Source organism: Amblyomma mixtum, chromosome 5 (genome assembly GCF_055824585.1).
Source record: "Amblyomma mixtum isolate Tamu chromosome 5, ASM5582458v1, whole genome shotgun sequence".
In the NCBI taxonomy this organism is placed as follows: Eukaryota; Metazoa; Arthropoda; class Arachnida; order Ixodida; family Ixodidae; genus Amblyomma; species Amblyomma mixtum.
The window spans coordinates 15,077,166-15,101,236 of NC_143016.1; the positions used below are offsets into that span (position 1 = coordinate 15,077,166).

The 24,071-nt window shown below is 50.6% G+C and overlaps 2 protein-coding genes across 3 annotated transcripts; one reads left to right on the plus strand and one right to left on the minus strand.

Annotated features, from left to right (window-relative positions):
- Positions 1-838: 838 nt before the first annotated feature.
- On the minus strand, positions 839-5,035 carry LOC149341358 (lipid storage droplets surface-binding protein 2-like). Of its 2 annotated transcripts, none has more exons than XM_089543429.1 (6): positions 4,944-5,035; positions 4,362-4,777; positions 3,630-3,767; positions 2,293-2,628; positions 1,280-1,555; positions 839-1,178 (listed from the first exon to the last, which is right to left on the minus strand). In XM_089543429.1, exons 2-6 carry the CDS (start codon positions 4,746-4,748, stop codon positions 1,056-1,058), a joined length of 1,260 nt encoding a protein of 419 aa, XP_089399555.1. In that variant the 5' UTR covers positions 4,749-4,777; positions 4,944-5,035; the 3' UTR covers positions 839-1,055. The 2 variants fall into 2 exon arrangements, with proteins under 2 accessions (XP_089399555.1, XP_089399556.1); XM_089543430.1 differs by having other exon boundaries at positions 4,962-4,980.
- A 412-nt stretch (positions 5,036-5,447) lies between these two features.
- Positions 5,448-22,337, plus strand: LOC149341359 (uncharacterized). The gene is made up of 6 exons (XM_089542850.1): positions 5,448-5,491; positions 5,579-5,674; positions 5,829-5,886; positions 8,109-8,209; positions 13,152-13,419; positions 22,014-22,337. Exons 1-6 carry the CDS (start codon positions 5,448-5,450, stop codon positions 22,170-22,172), a joined length of 726 nt encoding a protein of 241 aa, XP_089398976.1. The 3' UTR covers positions 22,173-22,337.
- The last annotated feature ends 1,734 nt before the right edge of the window (positions 22,338-24,071 follow it).

A 24,071-nucleotide genomic window follows, 5' to 3' on the forward strand; every position in this document is an offset into this window, starting at 1 on the left:
CTGCTGCAACCCCAAATGAATTCAGACCTGAGCTAAGAAGTTAATGTCATGGGAAAAGCATTTGGGGTCATACTCAAACTGCAAACGTTCCAAGGGTTCATTGTAAATGTCGTACAGATCAGGGTTTACCACTCAGATTTTTGCCTATGTAATATCAGGCAAAGCACTCTTGGCTCTCATCTGATGATGATGATGTCCTCGGGCTGAATGGCACATACCCACGGCGGGGGATTGGCCAGGATAGGTTCTTCAGTTTAAAAAAATAAACTTTCATTAGCTTTGGGTCCCATGTTGCGTTGCTGGGTGACGCTTTACACTGCAATGCTGCAGCTACGTATGGTTATCCCAATTGTAGTACAACAGATGGTTTCGCACTGCTTTTAGCAGCCGGATGTTTCCAAATGCTAACAGCGAGGCCATCCCATAATTTGAAAGCATCACGCATGATGCAGTCTGTTGAAGGCTACAATGTTTCAGGCTTTCACCAGATTAGATATTGCAGCCCAAAACTTGAGTGGATATACATTCATGACTCTACAAGCGTTCAGAGCCTCAGCTGACTAATTTCACAGTATTCTTGACCAGTTAACCTTTCTGCTCGAGTGATTAGAGGCGATGCCGTATTCCTGATGGCCTGTGGTGTACATTTCAGGTGAGCGACTTTCTGTTTTGAGGTGCACTTGTTTTAATTTCTAGTCTTCTTACATTTCCAAAAAATACAAGCTGCAAACAGCCTAGTCAGTTCAAACCTTAAAAATGCAGTGCGGAGTCTATGACCACAGGTGTGCGTACCAAGTGCAATTTTTCGCAGAAGTATTCAAGAATGTTTGAAAACAAATTATTTACCTGAATAAAACCTTTATTCATGCTGCAACACACATCGAATACATGTGCAGTGGCTAAGTGAACTTGGAAGTGGTTGGCTGAAAAAAATCCACCTCGATGTGAACTGCATTTCGTAAGGGCGTGCGTAACATGCAACACCAGATGTGCATTGTATATATATATTTTTTAAAACTTTATGCAAGAGACACTTAAAAATGATTGATGTACAGCTACAAAGATTCATCAGCAGAGGACTCTTCCTCAGACGAGCCAACTGTTCTCGTCGTGTCCGAGCCAAATGATGTCATCTCTGTTGGTGTTGGAAGCAGGCGTTCCACTACAGGAAGCGTAGCCTGTAAAAAAAAAAAAAAAAAACCAGAAGTGTATTCATGTTAACAATTATATTACCAACTGTTCATTGCAGTCGTTATTAGTCAGTCTGAACCATCCTTACCAGCCAGTCCAACGACTGGTGAATGAAGAGGCGGACGGAGTACTCCAGCCGGATTGACTGCAAGTGAAGGCTGTTGAGGGTGGTCGTAGTCAGCTCGTGGATGGTGTTGACACCGGTGAGAGTCTGGAGCATGTCTGAAGAGGAGTTGAGCAGATGACTGTAGGACTCTTGCAGCTGGGAGGACATGCCCCGAACCAGGACCGCCGGTTGCTCGAGGGCCTTGGTGGCAGCACCCAGGGCACCACGGGCTGCCGCAAGCACCGTCATCTGAATGTTCTGCACACCGGCAAGGAAGGAAATGCCAAATTATCTCACCACAAATTGCTAGGCGCAAGCATTAAATGTCTGCACTGGAAAACTCCTCCATGGCACTTTCCGCAAACTGGGAACATTGTTACTTCCTGGCACATTTTCCACCCCTTTTGATCTCTGCTTACGGTGTAAAGTAAAAGCACCACAATGTCCTTCCGAATCAACTGTGCGGCTAATGACCCCATGATGAAGATACATGGGCAGCGGAAGCTCTATGCCCAGAAGAGTGCACGGCGAAAGTAGAAATTAATCCGTGCAGTAAACCATAAAACTGCAACGGCAAATTACTTGGCAAAATAGCACGAGGTGCAAACAACAGTCGCGTCACAGCAGAAGCTGGCTTAATGCCATGGTCCTATGTTAAAGAAAAGCCACGTTATCTTGACAACTTTGCTATGCCCTCATTGTAGCTCTACAGCGGAGCCGCATGGGTCCGCATACAAAAAAAAAAAAAATCACAGTATTCAGAGTGGAACGTCCTTTAGTGTCTATCCTTTAGCATCACTACAGAAGCTCCAGGCACATACTGTTATTACCTCACAGTGATATTCCGTTCAGTATCATCAAACTTGCTCTTCAACACCTGCCGAGTGCTGCTGCCATGATTTCACGTGGAGTCTACTTGCTCAATGCATCACAGTGTTTGGATTTGAAAACCTCCCTCAACAGTAGTGTGCTGTAATGGGCCGAGGATGGCATACCTTAACCTGAGCCTCGTCAGTGGGTTCCTTGAGAAGCCCCTGGAGCCAGGCAGACTGGAGGCTCATGCGGGCCAGGGTCTCCTGGAACGACTGATTGGTGCTGGAAGCCAGGCTCTGCTTCATGCTCTGGATCAGCTGAAGAGCTGCCTGGAAGCGCGCCAGGGAGTCGCCAGCATAGCGCTGCAGCACGCTCAGCTGCAGGGCAGCATGGCGCGAGGCGCAGGTGGTCATCTTGCGAGAGATGCTGTCCAGGCGTACCAGCAGAGCTACGTCTTCCGGAGGCATGGCCCCATCGCCCCCTTCCTTCTTCACATCTATGCCAAGCGATGCAATGTGCTGCAAGGAAGTGGAAGCAGTCATTGCAGTAGACAGGACAATGGAATGCACCCTGAAGTAACGCATCGGCTAGTATCATTCTTGCCAAAGAAATGCTAATTCCATTCTAACCTGGTTTTCCCCTCCACTATCGGTTTGAAAACACCATGGCACTGTTACCGCTGGCATTGGCCAGTACGTACAAAAGGTATTTTTTTCTTCTGAGCAATGGCATAATACACAAGCATCTATCCTTTCTTTCAGAAACTAAAACAAACAAGCCAGGTGTAGTGGTTGAGTAGGGCAGAATAGATTTGACTGAGTGCAAATCGGTTGCAGACTTTCAGTGGGAACAGTGAAATTTTTTTAAAGGTAAGCCATCTTTTTTGAGTGAAAGGGACAAAATAACTGTGGGGTGACTGCCTGAAGGTGCATACTTTTATTAGTGCCACGTAACCAATTTAATTCACTTGTTGGCAAAATAGTATTTAATTTGTTTTACTCAGTAATGAAAACAGTTTTCTAGTTCCTGTAGATATGTGACCATATATCAGGATAAACACTTTATAGCATGACATCCAAACATGTGTAATGTACAACAGGCACAAACTACAAGAAAAATATATGCAGGAAGAACTTTCATTAGCACAAAGCATTTCTATTACATACTGGTTCCTACCCTGTCTCAAGGTCTCTTTATGATTTCTTTCACAGCATCTCTTTGCGTTGGTATCTTGCATGCGCAAAGTAATTAGCAGAGAACAATAAAGCACTACTTTGTGGTATTGGTGCCAGTATCAGCATCTAGCCATAAGTTATTGGGCTAAGTTCCAGAAACTAGAAAATTGTAGTGCATGGTCTGAACATTTACCACACTATGAGAGCCATGCAGAGCCAGCGAAGAAGCGAAAGCTTTATTAGTGACCACCCTCCTTGACTTTATGCTGTATGATAACTGGCGTGAATGAAGAGCAGAGCTACGCATTGTTTTCGCATGCAATTGTAGATACCAAAGTGCATACCTGGTCCAGAGTTGCCTCAGCTGCCACAAGAGCCTGTTTGGTGTAGATCAGGACTTGCTCCTGGCATTGCGAAAGAGTCTCCACAGGATGTGCCACCATGTGGACCGCTCCACCAGAGACATTTTTGATGTTATTGATCTGCAATCATGGAAGGATTCAAACCGTCCTTGTAGCAGGTACAAGGTGCGAGCGCGCGCCGTGTAAAGATAACTGATTTCGACAACCCGCTTGAGCTGCACTATGCTATCAGGCGTCAACCAGGATGTACTTGCAGTAGTGAGTCATGGAAGGAAAGACACCCCTTTCCGATGCTACCGCGCTACAACCGACCATTCTAGAACCCTGAATTATCTTTAAGCGCAATCCGATATTAAGTACAAGAATAAAAACCGCAGTTCAGCGTGGACACAATTTTCAGCCGACAACAACGCAAACGTATACAAAATCGCCAGGCTATTTGTTCCGCTTGGCCATGAGGTGAAACTACGTCAAAGTAAATCCGGCAGTGCAAGTTACTTCGACAAAACCACTCAATACAAAGAGCGCGGAATAGGATAATGACGCAATATTACAGAGTCGGCAACAGCCACGAAATAACGGCACGTAATCGTCGCAATATCAGACCGATTTCCTGTCTAGCGTCTCGGGAGGAGATCTAGAAATGCGATCGTCGCGAATACCAGTACATGCAAGGTGACCTGCCTCTCGCCGACAAACGCGCAGTATACATACCCTTGCAATGCCGTAATCCTTGACGTCGCCGTACTTCTTGCGCCCGTATTCGACAGCGTCGCTTACGATCTGCTCAGGCGCATTCTTCTTGACGTCTGGGTAGACCTCTTCGAGCTTGTCGAGTCCCTTGCAGGCCAGGCCGTCGACGAAACTAATCGGCGTAGCCAGTTTGTCCATGACCGGCTGGCTGCTAGCGAGGGCCACGGCGGCCGATTTCTCGGCGGTGCCGATCGCGTACGCCAAGAGACCCGGGTTTGCCTTCGCTCGAGCATACGACTGCGCCGCGATCTCCCACAGGCTGGTGACTGCGGGCAGCTCGCTCAGGCGCACCACGAAGTTTGACTGCACGGCCTGGCGGGGCGGTGCCTCGGTTGTGGCCTCCGGCATATTTTTCCTGATGCGTGCGACGAGGAAAGCTGCAAGGGAAACAAAGATGAGATGTGAAACGAGCTGAGCGATCAGAACGTCGCTTGCTGTTGGCAGTCAAATTGATCGACACTTCAAATGCGCGGTACTGAACACCTGAGCGTAGAACACAAGTAAGACATAGCGGCAGCGAGAGGTAAAACAAACATTCCTTACAACACTCTATACGAAGACCTGCAGAGCGGGGTGTTGATGTAACAGCGACGAAATTGAGCAGTAGCTTATATACCCGTGATATGACAACGGAACTGTCGTAGGAGCACGTTACGTGAAACTTCCGGATGAAACCATCCGGTAAAACCGTGAAACCGAAACCGAAACCAGCTAAGTGTGTGCAGCAATTTTTGCATCGCTCTTAACAGTACAGCTTATACGCGAGTTATTTTACAAGCCGTTATCGTCGGCCTATTTAACATTCTTTACCAAACAAAATATAGGCGTGCACTTTGTAATACAAAGTTTCAGTTATATTCGTGATTCTACTTACAATACATGACACAGATGAAATCGTCTGCAACGTTTTCATTGACCATGTATACAAACGATACTCATCATTCTGTCTTCTGAAAGCGCGAACGCGCCCATGTGAAGATTCCGTTACTTTGGCTGCAGCTTTAACTGAGCAATAATATATAAGAGAAAAGTAACTGGAAAGTGGTTATGTACAAATGCCACAGCGATGCAGTCTCTTCCACACATATACGGTAAGCTAAACGTCTCTCGCGCCACGACAATTCGTGGCTGAAAAAAAGAGCTGCAACTCCCTTATGATTGTTCCTTTCCGTTGCAAGCGCCTCGAACATCATTACTCGAGAGCCATACGACATACTCGCTGAATCCGAAGTGGAGGAAGCAGCTGTTGAAATGCCGGAACCTCGCGCCACAAGGTAGGCCATATTTCTCGCACACCTGTTAACGCATCGCACTCGTTATTACACTCGTGCGTCGTGAAGCGTATGTCCCATAAATCGGCACCTTTATTTTCCTTTCCCTTCTTCTTCTGTCTTGCAAATAGCTGTGGCATTTTGTTTCCGTTTTCAGCCCACGCGACGAAACTGGAAACGGAACTGATGATGTCCTTCAAAATGTAATGCGTCAGGTAGGAATAGAAGTTTTCTTTGTATATTTGTACACACATCGTATATTCAGTTCACCTGGCCGTGAAAGGGGGGGGGGGGGGGTGCAATGTTCATGGTAGCGCCCATTCATGTCTTGTGGGTAGCAGCTAGGGAACATTGCGTTACAAAATTTGTGCACTCTTCCCTATGTCTATTAAGGTGATCGCTCCCGCTCGCCCCCTCTCTCTCTTTGCATGCGCACGTCTATGCCGAAACCCTCTTAATAAGTTGTGTCACCACATACTTTCGTTTTCCGGAGATCCCGTACCGTCTGCAGTTGTTTTCGACTCTTACTCACGGAGGAACATATATTCGACATTTCGAACCTGGGTTGTTTTTCAAAGTCTAGAAACAAGGCGTAGCCATAGTGACGTAGCGAGGATTTCCGTTCTTTCTATCTGAGTTTTTTCTCCTCTTAGAGAAAGCGAGAGAAGGCTGAGAATTAAGTTAAGGGCCGAAGCATGGGCGTCCGGAAGGGGGGGCAAGGGGGGGCGGTTGTCCCCCCCCTTGGAATTACGGATATTATTTATGCCCTAGTAGAAAACAACTACAAACCTACCGCCTCCCCCACCCCCAGACATCGGGTGCACCCCCCTGGAAAAAGTTCTGCGGACGCCCTTGGGCCGAAGTACCAGTTTTATAATATAGTGCACTACTAGACGAGGAATTAAGAAAAGGGTATCGGTTCCCCGCGCATAGTCGCATAAGAGCGCGTACTTACTCGCAACTATATGTGCACGCTCGTGTGAACAGGCCTTCACTGTTTGAACCGATCGGTGGACCCGTGCATGAGCTAATTATAGCCTCAGCGACCAGAACAAAAACCCTCTGGGGAATTTTTTGTTTCCGCGTCTTTGTTTCCTCTACCGCTGACTCAATCCCTGGCTATAAGCACAGCACTGGGACATCACGCACCGAGGACGGGCTGTCCACGCGGTCTGATGTACCCATAACACTGCAGCTGGAATGCGGTGTGTGTGAGAATCGACATATGCAGATTACGTTTATTGTTCTCCGTGATAGACAGATAGGAGGAGAGAGGGGGGGGGGGGGGGGGGGCGAAGAAGCCGGCCCGAGTTATCTCTAGCCTGCTGCTACCCAATGGGAGAGAGAGAAAGACAGAAAAAGTTTCCGGAAAATCTGAAGATGTAAGTTCAGGGTGTCATACTGCAATGAACTCGTAAGCACGTGTCTCTGAGGCAAGCGTCTCGGCTGGTCTCGCATATAAACTACAGCTGTACGTTTGCTACACTCCGACCTTGGTTGGTGCGAAGCGTGTTTACCCAGTAAGAAAAAAACAAACAAAGAATTGGAACCACTTTGGTTTCCAATTGGTTCAAACGGGACTAACTGAGTCTACAACTGGTTCTCGTTGGAATGGTGTTCCAAATGGATAGGCTCCCAATTGTCCCAATTTAGTTTCCAGTTGGTTATTGTGTTCCAGTTGGATAGTCCACTAGGACTCCCGACTGGACTGGTTCAATTTTGGATAATGTTCCATTCGGATATATTCCCCAAATGAACTATTTCAGATTCCAACTGATCTCAATCGGTCTGTCCAACTGCACCCCATATAGCAATGTGAACATTTGCATATTCGACAGAAAAGGCAAAACTAATATTACTCTTATAATAAGAGCCTTCCAAAGTTGTATTCATTAGATAAGCGATCACTGCTGTCGAAATTAAATGACATTGCTGCGCTCAACGGACAAGCACCATTAGCCCCAGCATGAGAGTCTGATATATGGGAGATATAAGTGGGAGCATAGGTACGTGTGTTTTCTGGATGTAACGTACTGAAATTATGCTGCGCAGTGCCTGACCATAGTGTTTCTTGTGTGTGATCTATGCTTGTCAAATATTTCTCGAATTGTGTATTTTCACAACTCAAATGCGAGGTACATTTTGTGAATGTTTTGCAATGAGCCTGGGACTTAATAGGTCCAATTGATTTGATCCATTCGGATCCAGTTGGGCCCAACTGGTCGGGCCAAACAGATGAACTAAAAACATAACTGGAGCCAATTGGAACATCCAGTTAGTTCCAAATAAAAACTTCAAACTTTATTTTTGTTTTTACTGGGCTCCGTGCGAGCGAAAGGTAAGCGGGCCACGCGTGGCTTTAGCCGCTTTTTTTTTTTCTTGAGGAAAAGGGGTGGCATGTGTGTCCAGCTCTTGGGCGAGGAGGTTGTCCGCGCAGGTGGACGCAGAGATCCGCCAGTGCTTGGAGCGTGGGAAGCCTCTGACCAGCATCTTCTGCACGCCGGTCAAGCCGAAGGGTCGGGCCAGGAGGCTGCACAGGTATATATGATCTCGGCGTAATCCGCATAGCGTCTTTTTGCAGCGGCTGACTTCCGGAGCGAAGGCGTGCTTGCTGCGGTATCATAGAGTCGAGCGGACGGAAGTTCGACGTCCTTGCACTTCCTGTTCTGTTTTCGACCGCGGTTATATACGAGGTCTGTTAGAAAAGTATCCGACTTTATTTTTTTTTGCGAACACCTGATGGATATGAGACAAGCGCGCTTGCATCAGGCGACCTTGAACCTTCATGCGCATGCATGAATTTTTTTCCCGCCTGCCGATAGCGTCAGTCGCTGGGAAGCAGCGTTTGAGTGAGGCAGTGTGCAGTGCTCTCGTCGATTTTTTATTGCAAGGAAAATGGCGGAGTGAAAGGAGCAGCGCTACTGCAACAAATTTTGCCATAAACTTGGCGACAGCCGAGTGGAAACCATTCGAAATATTCAGACGGCTTTCGGTGAAGATGCTATGAGCAGCACACAGTTTAAGCAGTGTTACAATTGTTTTAAAGATGGCCGCACATCGGTGGAGAACGAGCCACGCTCCAATCGGCCATCAACATGCCAAAATGACCAGGTCATTGCCGAACTGAACGCTATGGTGATGCAGGACTGTCGCGTGACTATCCGAGAAATTGAGGAAGAGGTGGACATGAGCAATTTCTCCGCACATTCCATTATCACCGAAGATTTGGCCATGGAGAGAGTTGCGGCGAAATTCGTGCAGAAGCTGCTCACGGTGGAGCAAAAGCAGCTTCGTGTTGAAGTCTCACAGGACATGCTGGATTCCGCAAACAGTGACCCCGACTTCATCAACATCATAATCACTATAGTGACGAGTCTTGGGTGTACAGGTACGACCCGGAAACCAGATCCCAGTCGTCAGAGTGGAAGCATTCCACGTCACCAAGACTTAAGAAGGCCTGCCAATTGCGCAGCAATGTGAAAGTGATGCTGACTGCTTTCTTTGACACCCTCTGTGTGGCAGACCACGAGTACGCACTCTACAGGGTCAAACAATGACCAAAGAGTACTACAGGGATGTCCTCCGTTGCCTACGTGATGATGTGCGGCGCAAGAACCCGGAGCTGAGGTCAACAGGAAATTGGCGCACCCATCGCGCCAATGCTCCTGCACATTCCTCGCACTCGAATCAGATTTTTTGGTGAAAAACCAGACTCCTGTAGTTCAACAGACTCCTTACTGTCCTGATATGGCCCCTGCGATTTCTGGCTGGTTCCCAAAATCAAAAGGCCATTGAAAGGAGCGCGATTTCAGACAAGGAAGAGCATTATGGCTGCAACGACAGCTGAGCTAAACTCCATTCCGAAAAGGGCCTTTTCGGAATACTTCCCACAATGGCAGCACCGCTGGGAGAAGTGTGTGGAGTCCCAAGTAGACTACTTTAAAGATGACTAGGTTTGCAACGCTCCAGTTATGCAAGTTTTTTTTCAACGGCCAAAGGTCGGATACTTTTCTAACAGACCTCGTATATGATCAGTAGACAATAGGGACACAGAAAAAAGAAAAAAATGTCTGGTTACAGTTAGAAATCACTAGCGCTTCATGTATAGACTGTTGTGACCATTCGGTCCAAAAGTTTCAACGTCGTTTGTCTATCGTTTTCACCCGTCCAGGTCCTTGTGCGCGCTAATGATGAGACACACACATGCTATATGTTGATATCAGCAGCTAGCCATCTACGACAAAGGTCCGCCCTCTGAAGAAGCAATTAACTCTAGCCTGCGTTGCTGTGATGAAACCTTGCAACTTAAAAAGGGCAGCGGGCTGTGCGTAAGAGGATAGATCGAGGAAGCAACGAGGAAAGAGTCGAGTGCTGCACATTGTTTTAGCAGCGCATTGTCTTCGAGCCGGGCGTTTTTGTTTAAACTGCGCACAAGCCTGGGAAATCAGCTCGTCAGGTCGGATGGTCAGTGCGTACTAGATGCAATTGAATGAAACACGGCTGGTGGAAATTAGTAAAGTGGAAATGTTTGACTCGACCAGCGGAGAAAAGATGGTCCCCACAATGTGCGCACGCTCACTCACACACACACGCTCACAGAGAGAGAGAGAGAGAGAAAACGAGCATGCATACCTGCGCGCTGTATCCACAGACGATATACCGACAATGTGTACGCACAGGTCACCCGAACTTGTATCGCTGTTCTCGCTGATAAGGCTGTGCTCATGCGTGCTTTGGAGGAATCGCGTACGTGAGTCCGCGCGTACAGTCGTACCCAGCTTTTAGACCATTGTAGTTTTTTTACACCGAGGAGCGAAAACGCATGCCCTTTGGACTGTTGCGAAGGCGTGTTGAGCGCTCGCATCACCGCTCAGTATTGCTCCGTGCTTGCCCCATGTGCACGCAAGAGCTCCGGTGAAGAACATATAGTAACGCGCATTGCGGACGCATTTTGCGGAGAAGGTTGGAAACGCTGTTAGCAGTTAATATACTAGCAAGCGCTAAATATAATGCGCAAGTCTTCTATAGTCTATAACGAACTGCATTGTAATGAGAGGGTTTGGTCCTTATGACAACGCGAGTGTGCCAGCGCTCGCAAAGAAAACGGCGCGAAATACGAGGACAAAAGAGAAACGTACACGACAGAGACCGCGTATACCAAGCGCGGGACAGCAAACGAAAGAAATGCGCGCAGCATAAAGACGCGCACACATACACGCACGCACAGACACGCTGGCACGCAGCTCCGTTTGGGAAGAACCGAGGGGCAGTATAACGCGAATCGATTATTTCTTTTTCCCTGTCCGAAAGGCGTGACCGTTCTCGGCTGTTGTGCCACTTGCGCTCGAGCCAAGAAAGGTGCTGCGCTATACGTGAATCATGTTCTTTTTGTTTTCTTCTGTTTTTTCCTTCGAGAGAGTGCACTTATTTCGCTCTCCTCCCAGCAGAGGCAGATGTCGCAAAAACTCGAGGCGATTGCGTTTGGTTGCTGATGCCTCGTCACTCGATGACCCGTAGGGGCGCAATCACATCCGTACGTGTGTCGAGCACTCGCAACCTCACCAGCTGTCCACTGAAGGGAAAAGCCGTACGGACCAGAAAACACGAACAGTTCCTTCTGAGAAGAAAATAAGTGATACTGGCCGACAACATGAGGCTGCGACCGTTGCCAGTGCACTATATATTGCCTTTCGTTTTCGGCTTTTATATTTACATCTATGAGGTTTAACGTCCCTGAGTGAATCAGGCTGTATGAGGGGCGCCGTAGTGAAGGGCTCTGGAAATTTCGACCGCCTGGGGTTCTTCAACGCCCACTGACATCGCAAAGTACACGGGCCTCTAGCATTTCGCCTCCATCGAAATGCGACCTCCGCGGCCGCGATCGAACCCCCGTCCTTCTGGTCAGCAGCCAAGCGCCGTAACCACTGAGCCACGGTGATGATGATGATGATGATGTCCTCGAGCCACGGTGCACTGAGCAACGTTTTTGGTGCACTTGGCACTAAGCCCCAGCGCCGACTTCGTTTTCGGCTTTTATCTTTTCTGGGACCGGGGCCGTAAAATTCGGGCGATATTTTTTTAGCTTAAATTCGGTTACAGATCGGGCTATTCAGCGTAAAAATCTACGATTGAACGTTTTTTAGGCATTTTTTTCCACGAAACAGTTTACTGCAAATGCTCGTTTTTGCGCTGCGTTCAAAACGCTGAAATATTCACTAATTTTTTTATTAAACAATATAGAAATCGCGGGTTGGACTACTTTACCAATGAGATGTTATCTTTTTCATTTGGTGCAATTATTTCGTCCATCGCTTCCACGTCAGAATTAGACCTTTCTATATTTGTCTGTGCACTGCAAAAACAATAATTAAATATTATTTCTAACATTTCACACACACAAGAGCCTATAGAGGCAGGACGTCGTTGGCCTGGGTAGATCTTTACACAGTGATGCCAATAAGATGTTTGGTCAGTACGTACATACGTACCCGTATTCTGACCTCACGCTTTTGAAACGTACTTTTGTAGTTTATCCTCAAATTAAGCCACGCTATGAATAACAGGCGTCAGAAAACACCTCTGTTCAATAAGCGCAAAATATCAGCTAGTTTTTGTGCGATGTCGTGAGTTATGTGCACTGGACATCGGGTTTCAGTGGCGCAGTTAGAAATCTTTTTCGGGAGGTGTTATATACGCCGCCGGTCAAAAAAATTATTTAAAGAGAGCATGCGCCCAAACAATATCTTCGTCATTTTTCTGCTGTAATAAAGTCCAAGGGTCAGTTATTTGTTCACTGTAATATATACATAATACGAGTGCACACAGGACTCCGAGGACTTGATTCGTAAAGGACATTTATTATTTCACAAAAAAACAGTCGTAAGAAAACTCGCGGATATATAGAATATTTTCACATAATTTACAACGCAAAAGCTTCTGCTCTACAACAAAGTAAGCAATTGCAAACGAATGGCATTTGTCAAAACTTCTTCCAGACGCAGAGGCGCTTTTTATTTTCGTGCTATGAGATATATATATATATATATATATATATATATATATATATATATATATATATATATATATATATATATATATATATATATATATATATATATATATATATATATATATATATATATAGGTAGATAGATGCGGTGTGAATAGCACGGACGAGAAAAAGGCCGAAAGGAGGGGGAGGGGCCCCTCGCGCGCCTTGGCTTGTGCCGTTTCGGTTGCGATGCGTCTTCGATACTTCTCCCATGTGCGCCGGGAAGCACTGAATTCTGGTTTGAAATTCGATCTCCGAAATCGCACAGCATACGGGCGCTTTTGCATTTTGCCTCTATCGAAACGCGGCCGCCGCTCAAGGGTTCGAACCCGGAAACTCCGACTTAGTAGCGAACGCTCTAAACCATACCCCAGTGTCAGTGCCGTGCATGTCGATGTCTGCCGGTATAGCTATGTACGCGCATTGCAGGCAGCCGTTCACCGAGCATCCGGCGACGGCCAAAGACTGCGGAGGGACGCAGCCGTCGCAGTCCCACCAGGGGGCTGATGGCGGTTCGTCTCGCTGCCCTCGCGCAATGGCGGCCGAGCGCTGGCTGGAGACGCCGCACGTGGTGTCCGTCACGCGGGGCATGAGCGGCACCCAGCAGCTGCGCCACTTCGACGACGCCGCCCGCGTGCGCCAGGCCTACCACCGGGCCCGTTGGCTGAGCCGCGCGCAGCACTTCCGCATCGCGCTGGTTCGTCGCCAATTGTTGTTCCCCAGTGCTAGTCTCATATTATGCACGTATGTGCTGCTGATGAGCATATAGTTGCGGTAGATGCGGTAGTATACTGTAATCTGCAAGGCGCCCCCGTGAGCACTGTCTCCCCGAAATGATTACTGACTGCGAGGCCAGGGCAGAAAGTTAGATGGGGGTGGTGGTGAGAGAGAGAGAGAGAACAACTTTTATTTAGAAAGCCTGCAGAGTCGGTTAGGCTCCCTCCAAGCAGGGAGGACAAGCTTTTACCGCGACGCGGCCACTACGTCAATCTCGTGCGTTGTGCTCCTTGAGGTCTTGTTACGTCCCTCGCTACTTCCGTGGGTTCGAGAGGGCCGCCGCCCCCTTCCTGGGGGTGCCGCCCCCCTCTCCTCGGTTTCGCTCGGTCGCTGCCTCTCGAGAGCTGCCGAGACCTGCTGGACGGCCTTGAGTTGTGTCTTATGATCACAGCTCCTCGTTGCAGCCTCTAGCTGCGGCGGGATCGTCGTCTTCTCGCTGGCTTCGCGCGGATTTACGCTACAGTCCCAAAGGATGTGAGCCGCGGTGGCTCTCTCCTTCGCGCACAGTCTGCATATGTCACTCGCGTACACACTCGGACACACGTGCTTAGCTAGCACCGGGGTGAGCAGGGACCCCGTCTGTAACTGTCTATATAACACTGCCTCCTTCCGGGTAAGCCCCGGGTGAGGTGGCGGCATAGTCTGTCTGTTCAGTCTGTACCATTTCACTATTTCGTTGAAGGTGGTCATCTTGTCCTTGGCACTGCGTCGCGACCAGGACTCCGAGTCGGCCGTACTTTCAGCCGCGCGGTTGGTTAGTCCTCGCGCGGCCGAGTTGGCCGTCTCGTTGTGGTTCACGTTTCCGCGTACCGACACGTCACTGCCCATGTGGGCCGGAAACCACTTTATCACCACAGGACTGTTGCGTCCGATGTCTTCGGCCTTGCGCAGTATGCGCGCGGCCTCACTACATACCCTACCCTTGGCGTAGTTCTTCACTGCCGTTCTAGAGTCACACAACACTGTAGTACATCCGGGGTCGGAAACGGCCAAGGCGATGGCCACCTCCTCCGCCCGGTGCGCTTCTCGAGTCTGGACGCTCACCGCGGTCTTCGTTGCACCCGTCGATGCCCCGACAACCACCGCCGCGTATGCGTCGGTGCTCCCTTGATACTCTGCCGCGTCCACGTAGGCGGCGCCTTCTTCTCTGGCGTGGAGGTCCACGAGAGCCCTGGCCCTCGCCAACCTCCGCTCCCTGTTGTGCTCGGGGTTCACGTTCTTCGGGATCGGGAAGACCCTGAGCTTTCTGTTGATGCTATCTGGTATAGGTACGTCTTTCTGCTGCTTGCCTTCCCTCGGTTCGAGGCCAAGGTGGTGGTGAAAAACTTTAATCAAAGAGAGCTTGAGGGTTAAAAAAAATAAATAAATAACCCTGCTGCATGGTCGGTATCCTTAGTCCGGGACACCGCATGACGAGGCCCCGTCTCGCGCCCGCTTGACCAGAGCCCTTTGGGACTCCAGTGTGGAGCAGTTGAGGAGGGCAGTCTCCCATGCCTCTCGGGTGGGGGTGGGGGAGGGGGGAAGGTGAGGATTCTGAGTACATGCCCACACCATGTGAAAGATATCGCAGATCTCTCCACAGTGCGGGCAGCGCCCATCTGTGTTCGGATCGAAGTGTTTTGCTATTGCAGGACAGAGAAGGGTTCCTGTCTGCAGGCGCCGCAGAGTTCGCTCCTCCGCCTTACTCAGCCCCTTGGCAGGTGCCGGGTAGAGACGGTGGCTGTCGCAATAATAAATTAGGATTTCGCGGAACCGCAGAAGCGGTTTATGAGCTTCTGAGCCATGAGAGCTAGGATGAGGAGCCCGGTGTGTGAGCGCTCGGGCGGCCGCATCAGCGGCCTCATTGCCTCGTAGACCCTGGTGGCCAGGAGCCCAGATCACTTTTGTGCGAGTTGGATCGGCGAGAGCGCGTCTTAGAATTTGCGAGGCCAGAGGTGATATTTCGCCTGCAAGATAATGTTCACAGGCCCGGCGACAGTCTGTAATAACCGTTTTCGATTTTGGATCGGCGGCAGCGAGAGCTATTGCGACTTCCTCCGCTCGTGTTGAATTTGGGGCCCGAAAAGATAGCCCATCGACATTCATTCCCCGGTGGACTACAGCAGCCGTGAAGAATCCCGCGGGCGACGGCCCTGTGATGTCCACGTAATAGACGCCCTCTTTATACCCATATTGCCTCTCAAGCGTGCGAACCCGCGCTTGTCGTCTGCCTTCATGTGAAGCCATGTCCATGTTACGCGGGAGCGGAGCGACCAAGAGCATGTGGCGCCACAGCACCGGGATGTTCTCCGTCCCCTCTGGTATGCATGTGTGTTGGATGTGTAAGCGGTTTAGCAGGCGGCGCCCAGGCACCGTCTGCGATAGCCGCGTATATTGGTTCACGAGGTGGGCCTCCCGCAACTCCTGATAGGAGTTTACCACTCCCAACGCCTTCAGTTTGGCGTTGGAGGTAGCCACCGGAAGGTCCAGTGCTCGCTTTGTTGCCTTCCTGATGATGGCGTCAATGCGCTCGTCTTGTTGTTTGGTGGTGCGTAGGTACGGCACGGCGTAGAGGATCCGGCTGGTCACGAAGGCATAGGCGAGCCGTAGCGCGTCCCTGCCCCGCAGACCACCCCGCTTGTTGGAAACACGGCGGATCATGCGCCCTACCTGTTCACCTATGCTCTTGAGTTTCGCTATAGTAGAGTCCGGCCTAAGTTTGTTATTGATGAACAGACCCAGGATCCGGAGCTCCGCCACTTCTCTGATGGGACCGCCTGACAGAGATATGTGTAGAGACGTGTTGTCCTTGTGGTTTGTCCTGACGTGTAGAAGCTCTGATTTGGCGGGAGCACATTGGAGACCACAGTCGGCAGCATATGCTTCGACTATGGTGGCGGCCTGCTGAAGGCGGTCCTCTATCTCCCCAAGGCTCCCCTCGGTGGTCCAGATTGTAATGTCGTCTGCGTAGAGTGCGTGTTTTATGCCATCTACCTGAGCCAGTCGGCCGGGCAGGTGCATCATGGCGATGTTGAAAAGGAGCGGTGATAACACCGCCCCCTGTGGTGTACCTCGTGTACCCATAGAGTACGGGCCGTACTCCTCGTCCTCGATCCGGAGGAGTGCCTGACGCGCAGAGAGGAAGTCTCTGACATAGGCGAAGACCTTCGCCCCGCAGTTAGTGGTGTTCAAGTTAGAGAGTATGGTGGCATGTTTAACATTGTCAAACGCCCCCTTAAGATCGAGGGCGAGAATGGCCTTGTCGTTTTGTTGCATGGCTGTGGGTCGTATTATGTCCCTGTGTAGTTGGAGTAGGACATCCTGTGCAGACATGTGCGGGCGGAACCCGAACATAGTGTCTGCAAAGAGGCCCTTACCCTCCATGTATGGAGAGAGGCGATCCCGAACCATCGTCTCCATGAGCTTTCCCACACACGAGGTTAATGAGATGGGTCTCAAGTTGTCCGTAGTCACGGCTTTACCTGCTTTGGGGATGAACGTTACAAGGGATGTTTTCCATTCGAGTGGGAGCGGACACCCATCCCAGATCTGATTTATGTATTGTAGCAAATGGAGATATGCACAGTCGGAGAGGTTCGCCAACAGTTTCACTGTTATGCGATCCCGACCCGGTGCCCCACCTCGGCGCATTTTAGCCAGGGCCGCCTTAAGGTCATGCAACTCAAAAGGGGCGTCTAAATCCTGATTTGGCTTGCCGGAGTACGTGTACTCGGGCCCAACCGGGTCGTTTGTGCGGCAGAGATACCTGTCGCACAAAGTGTCCGCAAGTTGCGCCGTCGTACCTTGGTACCCGTGCAGAGCCCGCCGGAGCTGTTTTTGCGTCTCCCCTTTCGTTTGAGAAGGGTCGATGAGGCTGCGTAAGAGACGCCAAGTCCCCTTCGAGCTCATCTGACGCGCTGCCGAGTTGCAGCGTTCTATCCAATTGGTGTCTGTGAGCTGGGCGGCATATGCCGCAGCCTGCTCCGTAAGTTGTGCAATACGAGCTCTAAGCTTGCGATTCGTCTTGTGTTTCTTCCATCGTTTTGTTAAGCTCCGGCGCGCCTCCCACAGATGCAGGAGGTGATTGTCCACTGCGGGGATCTCGTCGGTGGTGTGAAGTGTTTGCGTGTGTTGTTTCTGTATGTTGGTGACCTGTGTTGCCCACTCCGCATAGCCGTCAGAGAATAGTACCGGAGGGACGTCCTGAATTCGAAATTGGTGCCAATTGGTTATTTTCGCCTGGCCCCATTTTTTACGGGCTGCCTTCGCCAAAAGCGTGATGCGGAGAAGGCAGTGGTCGCTGCCCAGGGTATCCCCCAGGTTCTCCCATATGTGGCGTTTGTAGTGTTCCTAACCAGAGATAAGTCAGGACACGTGTCACGGGTGACCGAGTTGCCCACACGTGTGGGGCAAGACGGATCCGTGAGCAACGTAAGACGAAGGGTGGAGATGAGCTCCGCCAGCTTGCGTCCCCTGGATTTCTCGAAGTGATAGCCCCAATGTAGACTGGGTGCGTTGAAATCCCCAATGATCACCAGGGGTTCATTGTCAGCCGACTTGAGAGCACGATAGAAAATTTCGCTGAAAGTAACACGCGGCTTATGCGGGGGGCAATACACATTAAGCACATGTATTGACGGGTCGCGGCGCCTGAGAGGCAGAACCCTCACCATGGTGTATTCTTGCTCAGTCTCCAGATCAAGATCGACCTGAATCGCGGTGTATGCTTTATGCACCAGGATGCAGGTCGAGGGGCCCCCCTGAAACGAGCTATACCCAGAGAATTTAGCATCATTGCCGGGCTCTTGCAAAGCAAGAAGCGCCGGCATGTCACCAAGGGACTGCAGGTAGAGCTGGAGATGTGACCGTTTTTTGCAGGCTCTGAAACCCCTGCAGTTCCATTGAATGATTTCGAATTGGTCTAATTTTTTAGCTTTCTGAGAAGGTTTGCCAGCCATATTGATGTTTTTATTTTACAGTGCTGGGTAGCCACTCGGTTCGGAGGCCGGCGCAGCCCCAGGTAGGGGTTGCATCAACGCCGCGGCTATCGGCCCGGAACCGCTTTCTTCCGCTGCCTGTCGAGGAGCTATTTTACGTTTTAGCTGCGGGGAGTCGCATGAGAGATAATTTTTTATTTGGGAGCTGACCCAGGGCTGCACCGCCTTAAGGACAGAGTCAGTCACCTGGGCCGCAATGTCGGGAAGCATTGTAGCAAATGCGGAACTGAACATGTCCTGAAAGGACTCGCGGACCGCAATCATAATTTGGTTCGGGAGCGCTGCCACCCGCTCCTCCAACTGCTCGGCTTTACGCTCCAGGGCCTCGAAGCGGCCGGCGTCCGCGGGGGCCGAATCTACCACCATGTCCGCGGTTTGCCGCGAGACGCTAGTTAGGCAAGATGATACTGAGGATCCGTCATCACTATCCTCGGGCTCAGCGTTCTGCATGGGCTCGGACTGCCCGGCCTGCTTAGCTTCTAATTCTTGAATTTTACGGGCGAGAATTTGATTTTGGCGCCTGAGCTCCTCTACCTGCCGCTGTAGGGCGGATTCGGTGGGGGAGGGAGGGGGGGTGGGCCCAGAGACTAACCCACTCCAACTGCTCACCTGATTTTGGCGCGGTACCAGAGGTGGGAAATCCTCGGCTTTCAGGACCGGTGGCCTCGTCGGGTTCCCGGACTTCACAAATTTTGGCGGCACGGACTGGGCCTTCTTGGGTTCGGGCTTGGGCCCCGGGGCCTGCTTGGGTCCGGCCGTGGGCGTCTGGGCCTTTTTGGGTCCCGGCGTCTGCTTCTGCTTTGGGGTGTGTGGGCGTCCCGGCTTGACGACCTTGCGGTACTTGCCCGCGCAGCCAGGCGCTCCGGTGGGATGGCTGCCTCCGCAGATGAGGCAGCACGGGGAGCATTGATGTTCAGCTGGGCCACCGTCAGGAGCAGCAGCAACCTGAGCCCCGCAGCGTTCACAGCGTCCAGGCTGCGGCCGCGGGCAGGCGTCGGCCCGATGCCCCACCGTGCCACAGCGAGGGCAGGCAGGGATCGTTTTCTTATAGAAGCGGACGGGAAGACGCTCGCAACTATAAAGCACGGTCCGCGGCACCCTTGTCCCCACAAAGGTGACCACAGCAACCTGCGTTTTGCCCAGTTTGCGCACGGATAGTACGTCGGGGTCCTCACTGAGTTTTTTCTTGACAGTCTCAGATGTCTCGTCCGGGGAGACGGTGATGACGCCCTTGCAGAATTCGCCGGAGAGCTTAGGGTGGCCCCGGAATAGCAGCGTGCGGCCTCCGACCGGCAGCATGACGTCCCGGAGCAGCTTCTCCGCAGCTTCCACTGATTTCAGTGTGCACACGAGCACATTTTGCTCCCACACGGGCCACACTGCAAGCCCCACACTTGCGGCGTCCCCGAGGATGCTGCGAACGGCAGCGCCGGCTTGTCCGGGACCTAAGGTGGCCTTCAGGTCGATGGTTTCTCGTGGCTTAAGCACCACAATGATTTCGTCTTTCCCGATGCGGGGCGTGTGTTGCGGCCGCCACCGGGGCTGTTTTGCTTGTTGCACAGCTGCATGTTGAGCGTTCTCGCCCTGCACATGTGCAGAGCGTCCCGCCACCCGTTGCTGGCCGGCGTCCGTGTTGGCGTCCCTGGAGGCCTTAGTCTTCCTGCGTCCGCGCCATACGCGGACCATGTCTTGGAGGTATTCCTCCTCGCTGGGAAGAGGCTCTTCATGTTGAACGGTTTCCATGTTAACGATCCCTATGGAGGTGGGATCGTATCCGGTGACTTGGCCTTGGACCGCCATTGCCGAGGAATCCCAGAGGAAACCCCGAACGCTGCCGGCGCAGGCCTTGCCACCGTCAGGCTTAGCGCCGCAGAGATGGGGCGAGGTCTTCAAAGCACTGAAAATGGAACAAAATTCAGCGCACCTTGGCAAATGTGGTGTCCACGGATGCCGCTTAGGTTGCCGGAGACGATGGTGCCAAGCTTTCTACGGGAAAGAGTTGAGGACCGCAAATAACAGCGATCATTGGTAGAGCCGACGTGGCGTGCGACCGCTCGCGCTGCCTGCCACCGGCGTTTCTTCTGGTGGCCGCTACTGGCAAATGGCAGGGTTAATTGGAAAGACCTGGGAGAGGTCTTTGCCCTGCAGTGGGTGTAGTCAGGCTGATGATGATGATCATGAACATACGCGGAAGGTAAAAGTTGTTCTGAGGGCTCGCTAAAGGGAAGAAGGTAATAAGTGAAATGAAATGAGGGTTGTTTCCGCAAACAGGGTTACACATTGTTATGGCCTAAAGGGGGAAAGAAGAAGCTTCTTTTTCTTTGTGCCTCGTTTAGTTTGCGCCCATGTATTTCCATCACGAACGGCCTCCAACTAACCCAACTTTCCATCCTATGGAAAGAAGATCGACCTAGATGTGATAACGGTCTGGTTTGCTACATTCGCCTCATGGGCGGGTTTGCGTAGCCGACTTTAGGAAGTTAGCGGCAGGTTATAGGAGTAGAAGTACTTACATATAAAAAAAACGCACATTTCTTCATTAAAAAAAGAGGAGGCGATAGTGGTTTTTTTTGTTCGAATATTTTTTCGAATATTAGTAATACTTCTCGTGCGATTCTCATGATTTTCCGCTCGTCATTTGGTGTATACTTCTCGTATGGTGTAAGCTATTGAAGGGGTTCTGAAAGGGACTCTCAATAATAATGGTGCTTTATGCCTGGGATGTTACAGGACGCCGCTTCACGAATATCCTCCAGCAAGATATTTTTTTTAAATTCGTTTTGTAGAAGCTGAGTTATCTGTAGTCAAAATCTGAATTTCTGAGTCTTCGTGCCTTTTCCTCTCCTCTCGCCACTTTTTACACGTCGGCGGCAGCGTGCGCGGGAATTCCCCGGAGGGCTGATGACTCGCTATAAGCGACGTGGCTGACTGGCCGCGACCATGGTAGCTGCGTGACGTCTGAAAGATTCTTACCAGTAGCCATCTCTTAACGTCACAAGCAGGAGCGCGAAACGGAGGTCACCAGTATGAAAATGTCGCCGGAAAGGGCGCGCCAATTTTCGCGCGCGATTGTGGGTTGCTGCGTGTGGAAGAGTATTATTTGTCTCGGGCGTTCGTGACAGCACAATGTCGTGAACAAGGACGGAAAAACTGGGCAAGTTGGTTGGGATTCATACTTATGCTGCGCGAAAAAAAAAACAAGGACAAAGCGAGCGAGAAGACACGACACGGGCGCAGTGTCGAGTCATGTCTTCGCCCGTGTCGTGTCCCCTCGCTTGCTTTGTCCTTGTTTTTTTTTTTTTGCCAGCTTATGTACTCTCCTCAGAAGGTGTTTCAGAGCACCTTTAAAGATTGCATGCATGCTTTTATGGGCAAAAAAATCACCACATATACAAACTACGTATACATTAGTTTATTCTCATGTGGCCCCATAATTTATTCGCTGCCCGCCGAACAGGGCAAACAACGTAAACTAGCGGCGCCTGTTATCTGAAACGATGATGTGTACATTCGTGGCTTCGTTTGGTTTCGCTTTCAGGACGTGGACGACCCCGACGTCCAGCGGTCTCTGGAGGCGGTGCAGCCCTTTGACTTTCATCTCGGCCCTAGGGAGCCTCCAGTTCACATCGACGGCATCGATCCCGACATCGACGAGGAAGAGACCGACATGCTTGCCCCTCCTGCCAGGCAGTGTTAACTGCACGGCTGTGACCTTCCGGTCGTTCCATAAAGCTAGAACTGCGAGACAGGTCCACTATGTTCTTTGTTCAAAGATATATTAGCTTGTTCACCAGCGTTTCTGTTTTAATTAATTACTGTACTCGATAAAGGATCGAGCTTGTTGTTTGTTGCTCTTAGCGTTAATAAAATGTGTTGCATATGATGACACCGCCAAACAGAGCGCATTGCTCACGTGTTTTTTACACCTACCTTTCTCTCTCTCTCTCTCTATAGCAACTGTTACCTTAACACGCTCCTGTGTGACGCCATGCCTGCAAGACCCGGACGGAGTTTGCAGATTGGCTGTGTGAATCCATACACCAAGGGCATATTTATGATGGGAGGAGCAGTCCCCCCCCCCCCCCCCCCCCCCCCCCCCCACCACCACCAAGAAAGCAATTGTACACTGGGAAACTACCCTGAACGCCATTTTCTGATGATTATGTGAAAAAAATACATTCTGAGAATAGGGCCGTCCCAGCCCCCCGCCCCTGAAACTGACAGCCCAAGGTGGCGCGATGGCGACAAACAAAAGCTGAGCTCGCTCACCATCGGCATTGAGCAAGCGGCAACGTAATTGAAACCGAGAGTTAGACTTTCAGTAGCACCTCTGAAATTTGAAGAAAATTCACCTTCGCAAATTTTTGAAACTAGGCGTAGACAACGGTAATTTAGGGACGAATTCACGTTTACAATTGCCGCACCAAGCCACATGACCAAAGCTAGCCAAGGAAGTTTCAAAAGGATTGAAAATTGTCGGTCTCGGTTTATAAACGCCATTGGCACACAGGATGTCCCACGTAATGCTTTCTAGCATAAAATATTGCGATATAAGCGTTGTTTTCGGTCATCACGTACAAGTATATCTTCAGTTCGCTGAAAGCTGCTGACCCGAAAGACGCGGGTTCGATCCCGGCCGCGGCGGTTGAATTTCTTTGGAGGAGAAATTCTAGAGGTCCGTGTACTGTGCGATGTCAGTGCACGTTAAAGAACCACTGGTGGTCGAAATTTCCGGAGCCCTCCACTACGACGTCTCTCATAGCCTGAGTCGCTTTGGGACGTTAAACCCCATAAACCAAACCAAACCACTATTGCTGAGATTTTTGACAGAATGATTGGTTAGCAGGAAATGATATGCGCGGTAACCGTCTCACTACTCGTGCACACCTCAACCGCAGATACTGAGCAGGAGTACTCGGGTTTGAACTCGAGCACGGCGGCCGCGTTTTGATGGAGGCGAAAGGCGCCCTGTGCTGTGCGATGTGAGTGCACGTTAAACATTTCCAGGCGGTCGAAATTATCCCGGAGAACTCTGGGCCGTCCACCAGGCCCGCGAGGCGCTTGGCGTCCCCACGTGGGAAACCTAAGGCCCCATCGGCGAAAGCTCTGCAGGACTATAAATAAAGTTGTTACCAACCAACCAACCTCCACTGCGGCATCTCTTTCTCTCTTTCTTCTTTCACTCCCACCTTCCTCCCTTCATTTACGGAGTGGTTCAGGTGTCCACCGAGATATGTGAGACCATAGGAGGCTATGGTGAGACAGATACTGCGCCATTTGCTTTCCTCAAAAACCAATTTACATTTACAATTTTAATATTGGATCGCCTGCCACCTGTACGAGTCCAGGCACCGAATTCGCCCTGAAACGTCCTGCACCGGGCTTTCCCAAAATTCGTTCTTGACTCGAAGCATGCGGTATTAAAAAAGATCTCGCTTTGGGCGCGTGAAGAGGTTTTAAAAATTCTCAAGTCGGGAATTTTAGCCTTTTTTTATTCAGTGTGCGTCATAGTCTTCTTGAAAACGCCGCGCATGAAACTGAAACCAAAACCGCATTGGAAGCGGAAACAGCAGCGCCCGTTCTGCTTCCGTTGCCA

Coding starts and splice junctions, on each gene's coding strand:
- LOC149341359 (XM_089542850.1), top strand. CDS start 5,448: ATGTACAAATGCCACAGCGATGCAGTCTCTTCCACACATATACG. Junction 8,210..13,151: donor CGGGCCAGGAGGCTGCACAG/GTATATATGATC, acceptor CGCGCATTGCAG/GCAGCCGTTCACCGAGCATC. Junction 13,420..22,013: donor AGCACTTCCGCATCGCGCTG/GTTCGTCGCCAA, acceptor TTTCGCTTTCAG/GACGTGGACGACCCCGACGT.
- LOC149341358 (XM_089543429.1), bottom strand. CDS start 4,748: ATGCCGGAGGCCACAACCGAGGCACCGCCCCGCCAGGCCGTGCAGTCA. Junction 3,768..4,361: donor AGGATTACGGCATTGCAAGG/GTATGTATACTG, acceptor CCATGATTGCAG/ATCAATAACATCAAAAATGT. Junction 1,556..2,292: donor CTGACGAGGCTCAGGTTAAG/GTATGCCATCCT, acceptor GCCGGTGTGCAG/AACATTCAGATGACGGTGCT.